Source organism: Dasypus novemcinctus, chromosome 14 (assembly GCF_030445035.2).
Source record: "Dasypus novemcinctus isolate mDasNov1 chromosome 14, mDasNov1.1.hap2, whole genome shotgun sequence".
In the NCBI taxonomy this organism is placed as follows: Eukaryota; Metazoa; Chordata; class Mammalia; order Cingulata; family Dasypodidae; genus Dasypus; species Dasypus novemcinctus.
The window spans coordinates 63,873,051-63,885,682 of NC_080686.1; the positions used below are offsets into that span (position 1 = coordinate 63,873,051).

General features: G+C 35.0%; 1 protein-coding gene across 9 annotated transcripts in view; it reads right to left on the minus strand.

Moving 5' to 3' along the window:
- Positions 1-648: 648 nt before the first annotated feature.
- YWHAZ (tyrosine 3-monooxygenase/tryptophan 5-monooxygenase activation protein zeta) overlaps positions 649-12,632 on the minus strand; it is a 31,824-nt gene continuing 19,840 nt past the window's right edge. For all 9 annotated transcript variants that reach the window (XM_071207947.1, XM_071207950.1, XM_071207948.1 and 6 more), the window contains 4 exons: positions 6,802-6,925; positions 6,116-6,279; positions 5,944-6,039; positions 649-3,071 (listed from right to left, as the gene is read on the minus strand). In XM_071207947.1, coding sequence (XP_071064048.1) covers positions 3,012-3,071; positions 5,944-6,039; positions 6,116-6,279; positions 6,802-6,925 — 444 coding nt within the window. In that variant the 3' untranslated portion in view covers positions 649-3,011. The remainder of the gene's footprint in view (positions 3,072-5,943; positions 6,040-6,115; positions 6,280-6,801; positions 6,926-12,632) is intronic.

Here is a 12,632-nt window from a genome sequence, read left to right on the forward strand (position 1 = left end):
AGCATAAAGCATCAAAGTTCTGCAGTGACTATGAAGCACTTTAATCCAAATAAGGTGCTGTTCTTCCCAAGGAAGTCTCCAAAAATTCTTTGGCCCTACATCGAGTAAAAGATTTCTAAACACCTCACTGTTATCAGAGTCCCCAAAGTAATACACTCAAGATTTTACTATCAAGTTGAGGTTTGGTCACAGATAACCTTCCAAATAGGCCTTTATTCATTTTAAAACATGCTTTGGGCCACAAAAGCATTAACTACCATTTTGTAAGAGACAGGAAAGAGAAAAAAAAAACTGAACCCCTAAAGTCTTTTTGACATTTAATCCTCTTATCCCTCACTCCCCATTTCTCTCTAACACAAAGAGCTATTAACTAGAAAAGCCAGCACCATAGGCCAGAGCTGCAAGAAAGTCTGTTCTTTTTACTGATCACAACGTTGGCTCCACTCTCCATTGGATAACTCCAAAATAGCCATAAAAAAAAAATTCCAATACTTTGTGCACATGATACATTTTCCTTCATCTTGGGGCACTACTATATAGAAAACATGTTAAATTAACAACTGATATTAATGAAGTACTATCAATTTATTTCAGATTCAAACTAGTAAAGCAGGTGACTGATAAACAGAAATAGCTAATAGGCAAATGTCACAAGTTTCAAATTTTATTTATAACTTAATTAAGACCCATCTTCTCAGTCGAGCTTAATCTTCCCTAGCTATAAAATGATTATTTCACCTCCTTGGCCTGGGGGTCAGAGTAAAGTAACAGAAAAAGTAGGAGACAGAGATGTAAGTGAAGATGCATTATTATGTTGTCCCAAATACATACATGAATAATCTTTTCTCTTTGAAAAAAAGACCCCAAGGCCTTCATTGCACTTTTATTTGAATGTAATACTTGGGACAAATTTCCAAAAGGGCCAATATTTCCCAATTTATCTGAGGTCATAATAGAACATCAACAAAACAGTTTTTGGGATTTCAGTTGCTCACTCTTATCATTAAGACTCACTGCCTCCCATCATCAATATTTATTGAGCATTTACAGTGTACTAGGCACAATAGAACATACAGAAAACATTGTCCCTGCTCTTGAGGAGCTTACATTCTAAAAAAAAAAATACACCTCTTTTAAAATGGTATTTCTGTTTGGTGTTTTCTGCAAGATACTGAGGAAATAGTCTGTAGGGTGAACTTTGGGTATAACTTAGTCCCATCTTTATTTAGAGAATAGAGGAAGAGAAAGGATTTAAAGGCAGACAATGACAGACCATTCAAGATATTAGTAGGGTTTAAAGGGAGATAGGTAAACACAATCTCATCAACTAAGGAGAGGACTGCTGCAGTAAAGAGGATGAGGGAAATAGTTTGTGGGATGCAAGCAAAGGAAGTAGGGTAGTTTCTTAGACATTGAGTGGAGCCAGAAAGTTCATGCGGCCTTTTTCCAAGTACATGGCCACCGAGAAGGAATGGTTAGTGACAAGACAGAAGGTTAAAAAAAGGAAGGTAATCCTTTGCACCTGACAAATAGAATAAAGGATCAAAATCGAAGGCAGGCTATAAGAGTATCAAGAAATTCTTAAAAACCAAAAGTGGAAGCACAAAACTTACAGTTAATGCTACCCAACATTCATGATGGGCCAAGAACATTGTGGCTTGTGGCTTCCTAAGTTAGAAAATGCCATATACCAAAAATTTAAATGGAATGCATTACTTTTATCCAATTGAGAGCCCCCCCCCCCCCGCCCAACAGAAATGGATCTGGGGCGGGGGGGGGTGGGTGGAGAAGGAGGGTGGGAAAGGAGAATGGGACATGGTTGGGAACAATAGTTAGATGAGTAGTATTTTTGTCGCTATGATAAACTTTGTATTTAAACTTGGTAAAAGCCCATTAGCTGCCAAAAGGGAATAAGGAATAAATTTCCAAAAATGTACAATTTCTTTTAGAGAAGTTTCAAAACCAAAAGACTAATTCACATGAAAAGCTGTAGAGAAAGTAGTTGAAAAGTCCATTCATAAAACTTTTATTCCACTTACATCAACTTAATACACGTATTCTTAACAATTATGCTTGGATTGTTCATGAAAATTTCATAAGACATTAAACAAAGCTAGCCATCATCAAGTTATTTCCCTGTTAACTATTTTTACAGCACATGCATGTTAGGCAAGTATCAAAAAAAAAAAATCACAAAAGCAAAAAACCTAAAAAATGTTTAAATACATGGGTTTTTTTGTTTTACTGCTGTGCTTGATACACATGAAGTAATGGATATCAAGCAACTCATTTTTTACTGCATCGTTACTTGTACATTTGTTCTTAGGTTGCCTAAAACATTTAAATACAAATAAAATGAGTGTAGCAAAAATAATGAAAGCAACAGCAGGTAACTTTACAAATAATGGAATGTGAACCGTTTCTGCCCTTCTCCAGAGTAAATTGGGTTGCAACTTTGTCTAAAAGGAACACTTCTGCAGCTGTAGTCAAAGGTGTGCACACTGAGATTGTGTATTCCATAGATACACATGGTTTGACATGTAATATCCATGGGATATCTATTTCTACCACAGCCCTGAAAGTGCTACAAACCTTAAAAGTACCCACAATAACTACACTGTGACTGGAACCAATTATCCCTTTTACCCCCCACCAGGACAAACCAATATGTAGGCAGTTTTCTTTGCTTAGACATGGAAGCAGTTTTAACACTGGCCTTTGTGAAGCCACAATGTACCCAAAGTACTAAGCCAAACATTGATAACTTGTATAAAAATTCCACATCCCCATATTGGCCACCTCAAGATGAAAACAGATAATTCCCTAAATGTTAACTGGCTCTACTCCCCTAATATTAAACATAAAAACCACATGGGAAATACAGAAATTCCAATAGAAGTAACATAAACCTGTCATAAATCGTAAACAAAAAACTATTTGTGGGACAGCATGGATGACAAATGGTCTACTGTGTAAATTTTAGAATGAGGCAGACAAAGTTGGAAGGTCGGTTAATTTTCCCCTCCTTCTCCTGCTTCAGCTTCATCTCCTTGGGTATCTGATGTCCACAACTGGTAAAAGAAGGAAAGATTTTTCAGTTTGAAAGAAATGGAAAAGAAAAAAAAAGTTCATAAATATGCCACAGTACCAGACTGCTCTATTAAAAAGATACCAGACAAAAGTTAAATAAAGATGTATATCATGTGACCCTACAATACTGTTAGTAGTTACAGACCCAGAAAAACTGAGAGCAGTGACACAAACAGAAAACTGCACACCAGTGTTCACGGTGACATTATGCACAATTGCGAAAAGATGGAAACAACCCAGGTGCCCGTCAACTGATGAATGGATAAACAAACTGTGGTATGTATTATACACACAAAGGAGCCTTTTTCTGCCTGGACCAGCCTGCAAGTATACCTGGGAACCTGTAACCTATTATTTTCTCCTCTTTTCTAATTTTCTTAATTAAATGGTCTAACTGAAAAAAAAAAAACAAAAAAAAAAAAAAAAAACCAGAACTGACGATAGCCTCAAGGTACACCTCTAAGTAATACATTTATTTCTGCCTAATCATTTTTTAAGCATGGATGCAGCAGTCACCCTCAAAAAACAGATACAGATTCTTGGGTACTGAGAGAAGGTAAAGAATTAAGTAGAAGAAATCATAAAAAAGGGTGCAGGTGTTATGATTACAGAAGACTTTTTTCTTTTTTTTTTTTTCAAGTTAAAGATGAATTTTATTATATCTTTAAAATTTCACAAGTAGGTCTGGCATCTTGCTCTTCCCATTGCTGCACAACTCTTAGATTTTATTCATCACTCTGCTGAACTGTTCCTTTTTCAGACATAAATATCATCCAAAAATTTTCTTAAACCCTTGTTTTCAAATGTTTTGGCTTGCTGAATCAAAGCAGCTAAATTTGATACAAATTCAGTATCATTTCCTTCAAGAATTAACTCATCCTTCTGGGCTTGAGATAACAAATAAGCAGCATCTGTCCTCATCCGAACCCTGCGAATGTAATTTTCACCCAATATATTTTGTATTTCAACCAAAGACCCATTCTCCTGAATAACAGCATTGATGGAGGAAATGAGCATACACAAACCTCATCTTGTAAAGGAAGCCCAATTTAACACCCCTGATGTGTTCTGTACATGACCCTGATGTGTTCTGTACATGACTACAGATAGTGCGAACCGTAGCCAGTTCTTTTCTATTTCTCCACCATTTGTCAACCCGAAGCCTCTTCTTTTTCTTTCCAAGTAGACTGAGTTCTACACTGATGTGATTAAGTCCCTCCACAAGGTTCCTGTGGAGCCCTTCACAATAACTATGTGTCCCCCCGGTTCAGTATGCTGTCGACATTTTCTGGAATGTCAACAGTCTGGTTGCTGAGAATGGTCTTCCTTCTCGCAGTAGATGCAGCAAAGAGCAAAAGACTAAGTTTTAACAGCTATCAGACTATCAATGACCTGAAGAGTACCAATATAAGAAATGTGACATAATAGCTGAATGCAACTAAACCAGAGTCGTTTAATTCAGCCTATACTCAGGAAGCTAAAACTGCCTGCCTTTCCAAAAGAGAATCCTACATTCAATTAAATTCAAAAGCCAGCACCAACTGAGCTAAACCAGCTTTTTGACATTTTAGCTTAGAAAACCATACCACTGTGAATTTGTAGGATTCAAACATATGGCTAATCACAATAGTATGGTTAGCATTAAATCTTCTAAGAGGTAAAAATGAAAATTTTTCTTATAGTAAAAGAATTACAGATTCTATTTTTATTTTTTCATTAATGCTATAGTTTTTCAACAGGTAAAATATAATTTCAAAGTTGCTATTTCAACTGCTTCAATATCAAAAAGCTTTTTTAAAAAGTTATACCACTATACAGGGCTTTTTAAAGGTAATTTACAAAAAGATTGGATCAAGACAATCTTAAATTTTATATTGCTAATAATATTTAATTTGAAAGGTATGAACAGGAAAACCTAAGGAACCAAGGAGACCAATTGCAACACATATACCTTATCCAGATCTGATGCAAATATAAGTATTAAAGTGAGAGAGAGAGAATTGGAATTTGAACACTATGTAGATATTTAAAATTATAAAGGCACTGTGGCTTTTTTTCAATTTCGGGTAAACACCATGAGGACAATTATGACAAATATAGCAAAATATATTTCTATTCAGATTCTGTAGAATATCTGAAATTTCTTAGCAAGGTATTAATGCCACACCATATCTACATAAAGAGGGAGGCAATTTACAGACAAGAAAACAATATATGTATATACCTTTTTATATGGAATTTAAACACAAAGAGAGCTTCAGTAAACTTGACACTAAAACTAAAGTGTTTTATGACTGAAATGGAAAAAAAATGGCACTACTCAGATTGAGGTGAAAAATAAATGGATGAAGTTTTTAACAACAGACATATAACTCTGGAAGTTAGTTCCTGGTCTAATATTTCAGTTTCTGTAAAGTTAGATTTCCTTCACAAAGCTTAACAGCAAATAGGATATAATCTAATAAAAAAGCCCAGAAATATCCCTTTTAGTAATCCATATAAAACAACATCATCTCTTCAACTTCATTAACCAAATGTTATACAAAGTTATATGTGATCTTCATTAATACTGTATCAAATTCAGAGCCTAGTTTTAAACAGTGGTCCAAAGTTCAATATACTCTAAGTTTATACAATAATATTTAGAAGATTAAAATTAAAATGTGGGCTTTAAATTGCTTTGCATGAAATTTTCTGCTGTTTCAGCTAAAACAAATGAATCAGATTAAATATATTAGATAGAAAAACAAACAACAACCACTCATTTTCAGTAACATCTTACATGAACTTTCTTCACTTATCCTTAAATTCTTTGATTAATAAAACCATTTAATGATACCATTATGTACTTACTGTCAAGTTGTCTCTCAGTAATTGCATTATTAGCGTGCTGTCTTTGTATGACTCTTCACTTAATGTATCAAGTTCAGCAATGGCTTCATCAAAAGCCTACGGTAAAAACGTATATTTTAATGCTCAAATAATAGGGTTTACTAAATTTTCACACAACAGATAAAATACATACTGTCTTTGCAAGAGAGCAAGCTTTCTCCGGGGAGTTCAGAATCTCGTAATAGAACACAGAAAAGTTAAGGGCCAGACCCAATCTGATAGGATGCGTTGGTTGCATTTCCTTTTTGCTGATTTCAAATGCTTCTTGGTATGCTTGTTGTGACTGATCCACAATCCCTGGATAATAAAAACACCAAAAGGTATTGATGAATAGGTATGCGCTTCATCTTTACCTTTCAAATCAAACCTTTAACATCCAACAGTGTTCTTTGAAAAATTATGCTGGTATCATTTTTAAATGAATGAGACCCTTTAACTAAAAATAGGGATTTCTTTTCAAATATCACACTAGTCACTGGTCAATGTCCAGACAAAAACAACTTCAAAATCATATGAGCATTGTTACATTTTTAATAGTTATCATAGTTATGCTCTGACCACTACATCTTAAAATTGTGCTGAGAACATCCCAGTTCATACAAGTGGCTTTTCAGAAAACATATATTTTAGAATACACTATTAGTTAGGCATCTATTCTCAGGATATATTCTTGGGATTCCCGCCCCAACAAAAATAAAAGAGCATTATAGCTCCTTATTAACTGTTACCAACAAACCAAAAAAGTTTATGCTTCATAAAAAAAACTTGTGTACTCTGTTGTACACAAGTTCAAAAAAACAGGTTTAAAAAACAGCACACCTTTCTTGTCATCACCAGCAGCAACCTCAGCCAAGTAACGATAGTAGTCTCCTTTCATTTTCAAATAGAAGACTTTGCTCTCTGCTTGTGAGGCATTGGGGATCAAGAACTTTTCCAAGAGAGACTTGAGAAGAAAAGAAACAAAGTTGTGTTAAGAATAAAACATTTAGAAAACTCAAAGGAAAACAAAAAAGATCTTCATTTCTTAAGATGGTACTAGAGCCTAAGTTAGAGAAATTGAATATCCAGGCATTGCCAGTAACACAATAGTAGGCTCGTGAATTTATGACTTCAAAAGCAAAATGCTTTTTGAAGTCAGTATCCAGTTATTAATTAAGGATGACTGATACACTTGAATATGGGTCCCTGGCAATATTATCTCTTTTTACGTGCTGCTAAAGCCTACATGTTCCAGTGAATGAGAAGTATAATAACTTATATACAGTAAGCTTTTTTAAAAAGCTGGGAAGCTTTATATTTATCTACTTACTGTCAAGTTGCCTTGACATTAGAATGGAAAGACAGAAAAACATAAAACATCAACCTTTTGATACTTTCTGGAGGAATACTACTGAGGAAGAAAACCAGTAATGTAACAGACACTATCAGAGTCCATGCCAGAGGAAGTGGAACAAAATTAACCTCATTTAGAAGAGCTCAATTCAAACACCTCCAGGATAACTAAAAATTGGGAAGTGGATTTGGCTCAACGGATAGAGCATCTGCCTACCACATGGGAGGTCCAGGGTTCAAACCCAGGGCCTTCTGACCTGTGTGATGAGCTGGCCCACGCACAGTGCTGATGCGCGCAAAGGAGTGTCCTGCCATGCTGGGGTGTCCCCTGTGTAGGGGAGCCCCATGCACAAGGGGTGCGCCCCATAAGGAGAGCCACCCCGCGCAAAAAAAGTCCAGCCTGCCCAGGAGTGGCGCCACACACACAGAGACCTGATGCAGCCAGATGACGCAACAAAGAGAGACACAGATTCCTGATGCTGCTGACAAAAATATAAGCAGACACAGAAGAACACACAGTGAATGGACACAAAAAGCAGACAACTAGGGGGGAGGGGGATTTAAATAAGTAAGTCTTAAAAAAAAAAAAAAGGTAAAAATTGTTCAAAGCTAAAGTTCTTTTATCCTAACCAAATTAACATAGTGGTAGGATGAGAGTAGTAGGACTTTAATTTCATTAAAGTGATTTTTAGCTAATAAGACACACATTTACAGATCACCATAGACAGAAATAATTATAATTCATCCTTTTAAATTCCACCATGCCAATAATTAAACTCTATTAATTCATTCAAAGTAGAAAACAAAATCACTATCTACTAATATATTATCCTCATTTTGGGGGGGGGAGAAGACAAAACAAACTAATTCTACTACTGGAATTCTTTAAGGGGAGAAAAATTAAAATTCCGGTGGTAGAATTAGGCAAAGGTTAAAGGAACAAAACCTATTCTCACCACCACCTCCCTTCCTCCTGCTAGGTAAAAAAGATACTCTGTGAACCAAGATGACATAAACTTTTAACCAAGCTGAACCTCACATCAAATAAATCAATTCTTCAAGGGAAAAATGAATCTAATTATTAGTTTCTATTTTAGAAGGCTTTCACTGAGTACTGAGAGTCTATATAAGCCTTACTTACACGCAAAATATAGTTTGAAAAAAAGCTTTTAAGTAATAGCTTTAACTCTGTTTACCCCATTATTATGCCCCAGTGGTAGAAAGGTGAATAACCTTTAATCCAACTTCTCACCCTCTCAAACCTCCCCTTTTATCTTTACAACTACTCAAACAGCAAAAGACATTTCCATTTAAAATAGGAAGCAGGTTTTTTTGTGTGTCCGCCCCACCCGCCCCTCTTCCCCACTTAGGAATAATGGCCTTAAGAAACAAATTCTGCCTTTACACAATTTATAAGATGCAATATTCATTCAACCATGGGAGACAGTATAGTGGTTTGGGGGTCAGTCTGGGTTTAAACTGTAGCACTACACACTGCACAGTGTGACTTACTTACTCCCAGTGATACAGTTGTTTTCTCACTTGCAAGTAAGGACTGTAACACCTACTTCCAAGACTTGCTGAGAGAAAATACAGGTAAGCACTTAAAGTAATACATTTAAGAGTTTACATTATTATCCATACACAGCAGGCACCATTGCTAGAAGATGGAAACACAATAAACTATGTTACTAACTTCAAAATCTAGCTGTAAATTTAAGTTAAAATGTGATTCTCTCTATTGTAATACATAATATAATTACTATAAACACAACACTATGGGTGAGACATCCTTAAGAAATCTCTATGCAATTACTTTTGGTGGGAAGGGGAAGATTTGGTTCCAGATTGGCTGGGTAAAAGGTTAAGACTGAATCAGCTATAAAGCCTAGCTGAAAAAAAGTTTAATGTGATTAATGTGATAACTTCATATTAAATAGCAGGAGAAAACAAACATTTAAAGATGGCCACATAAAACAAGTCAATTGAGAACTTCTCTGGCTCATTTACTTAATCTAAGACTATGAATACTTACAAATAAAGTGTTGACAATAACTATATCCATGAAAGCAATTCTTCACCTAGGCATTCCTATTTCATACTATACTGCTTCAACACAATTTTTACATTTACTTATTCTCTAAATAATTAAGTTCCATTGTGCTAGGCACTGTAAGAATATAACAGTGAACAAGATAAATCCCTAAATTTATGGATGAGTCAACTTTAAAGCTATTAACCAGAATAGCAAGGCTAGATATCAGTAGTCAGGCCCCAATCTGGTGTAACAATAAACCTCAGTGTCAAACGTCAACAGTGTCAAAGGTTTCTGGCAATTGCTGACTATTAAGCTGAGAAAGGTATAAATGGCATACTTTTGTCTGTCAAATCTTCAGATGACATAAAGCTAAGAAGCACGAAGTTTTTTTTTTAAAATGAAGACTGGATTTAAGATTAAGATACACTTTGGGTCAAAAAGCAAACTATTTAAAAATAAGAGATTTGTGGCAGATTATCCCCAAGGATGGTCTTTGCCAAATCTTATCCCTGTTCATGTATGCTACTCTACCATCCATATCAAGAGGTGGAATTTATTTTCTTTCTCCTTGAGTCTGGGCTAGCCTTATAACCTGCTTTGAGCAAGAGAATGAAGTAGAAGTAACTGCTGCCCTAGTTCTAAGCCTAAGGCTTTAAAGACCTAGCAGTTCCCCTTTTGCTGTCTTAGAGCCCTAAGTCATAATGAAAGAAGTCAAAACTACCTACTAGAGAGAAAAGACAACCTAACTTTCAGCTGTTGGACATGTAAGTGAAGACATCTTGGCAGCCTCAGCTGAATGCAGCAATCAGTGGTCCCAGTCAGTACCATGCAAAAAATTATCCAAAATAGTTCAGCCAAGTCACAGAATCACAAGAATAAACCACTGCTTTAATCACCAAGTCTGGGGTGGTTTGTTGTACACAACAGATAACTGAGACAAGGATGCCTGCAGTTCCGTCCATCAACACTAACATTATTTCAATAAACCCATTTTTAGACATTCAGATCAAGCACTTTAAGTGGATTATTAATTTGATCCTTCCATAACTTCTATGAGAAAGAGCAACTATCCTCATTTTCTAAAGGATATTGAAGGTGAGAAATGTAATGTAACTTGCTTAAAACCACAGCTAACTTGTGTGGGTACAATTCCAACTAAGTGATTAGACCTGTGATTTTATATCCTAACATTATGCTACATTTTCTCTACCTCAATAGTGTGAAATCTATTAAAAAGAATGCAATTCCAAGGTACACTGATACAATCTGGAATCAAAATATTAAAAAAAAAAAAAAGATTCAGTTTACACTGTGCTGAGACAAAATCTAGATATATTATTTAAATATGTATCAAGACAGACATCGACAAATTGGGGAACATCCAGAAAAGCAAGCAAGAACGATAAGGAAAAAAGAACTGTCGTGAGGACTGATGAATGGCTTCAGAAGGCAAAACTAATAGTAATGGGTAAGATTTAGCAAAATGTGGATTCCATTCAATTTAAGGAATAACTTTGGAGTGGTCCAAAATAGGAAAAGGCCATCTAGCCAGAGTGGGTCCCATTTTTCTTATAGAGGCTTAAGGAGAAATTAAAAGATCACTTGCTTATTTTGTATAGGGGATTCATAAGTCAGATGTGAAATGAAAGAGAGTTCTTCAAATTAACTAACAGAAAAGAGGCAATTAAGTGAGTTAATCTGCCAAAATGACCAAAGAGTAATAAACTAACTTTTCCAGATTTGGAAGCCAGAAGAAATAGGCAAGCATAGGGAGAAGAGAAAGATGGAAACAAAAACAAAGAGAAGAAAAAGATGTAGCACATGCAGCCATTAGAATAAGAAGAAAAAAACGATGATGATGTAAGCAAGCTAAGAAGAAAATGGAAGGGTTATGTTTTTTTTTTTTTTTTCAAAAAAAGGAGATCCCTGACTATTTTATAGGTAACACAATTCAACTTCTTTAGTTAACTATAATAGTACAATAAAAGCAATGGTAACTCTGGCAGATTGTTAAGAATCTGAATTAAAAAGGTGGTGGAGGGCACATTATCTTAAGTAGAGAGTATGAGTTATGATTTCAGCTGTAAAACACAGACAAAGCTGATTACTGATATATCAGAAACTTGTAAAATTCTTCCTATAACAAAAACATCAACTTTCTTACCCAAATGTAAATTTACAACAGAAAGGATTTACAGGTCAAACACAAAACTTAATTAAGAACATCATATACCTGAGCACAAAGCTGAAACTACAATGCTAATCTATATCAATCTTGCTAAAATGTGACATTTCCTAAACAATTATTTCAAAATGTTTTTTTTCCAGTTAATGCTGTTTTTGATAATCACCACTGTCTTTTAAAGATATCACAGCCAACATTTTCAAAAATACCTAGGATGAATTTGCTGAATTACAGTTTATGCATATTGTGACTTTATACATAATCGACCATAACATTAAGTGGGATAGAAGTCATTTACTTAGTGGCAAGATATCACAGGAACAAATTAGAATCTATTCTAATAGATGAGAAGCACAAACCCAAGCCTTCTTAAATAGTTTATGGGAGTGGGTGTAGCTCAGTGGTTGAGCAAATGCTTCCCATGTACAAGGTCACAGGTTCAATCCCCAGCATCTCATTAAAAACTAGCTTAGTAAATGGTTTATAATCCAGATGTAATACAGAGCTAAATACATAATGAAGATGAGAAGGTATTAAACAATAATCAACAGATAAATTGGGTGTAATTTAAAATACTAGAGATAATTTTTCCTCCCTTTCTACTGCAATTAACCTCTTTACTCTGTACTTATATATATTAAAATTAAGGAACCACAAAAAAATGATAGGTCATCTAGTTCTGACTGCCCTTCCTGGAGTAGGCTTACCCCATACTACACTAACATTCAAATCTAATTGTGGTCAAATATTTCAAATGAAAGGTTTACTAACTGAAAATTCATCTTTCTTCTAGTGATAGATCTCTCACTGGTCCATTAGTATGATTATAGACAAAAGCTGAAGAGTAAAGAGTTTATCATTTTAGATAACTGATTAATAATCACCAAAACTGCAGCCTAATCTGGGCATCCAAGCACTTGGAGTGACACCTTAAGTGTTCTGGAAATAGCATAAACTCTAAAACCAGACAAGACTTTTGAATCCAACCCTCACCATTAAGATTTCAGTCAAATTAATCCCTGAAAGCCTTCATTTTTTCACTTATAAAGTCATATTAAAATAAAAATCTAGTTCGAAAGGCTGCTATGAGGTCTA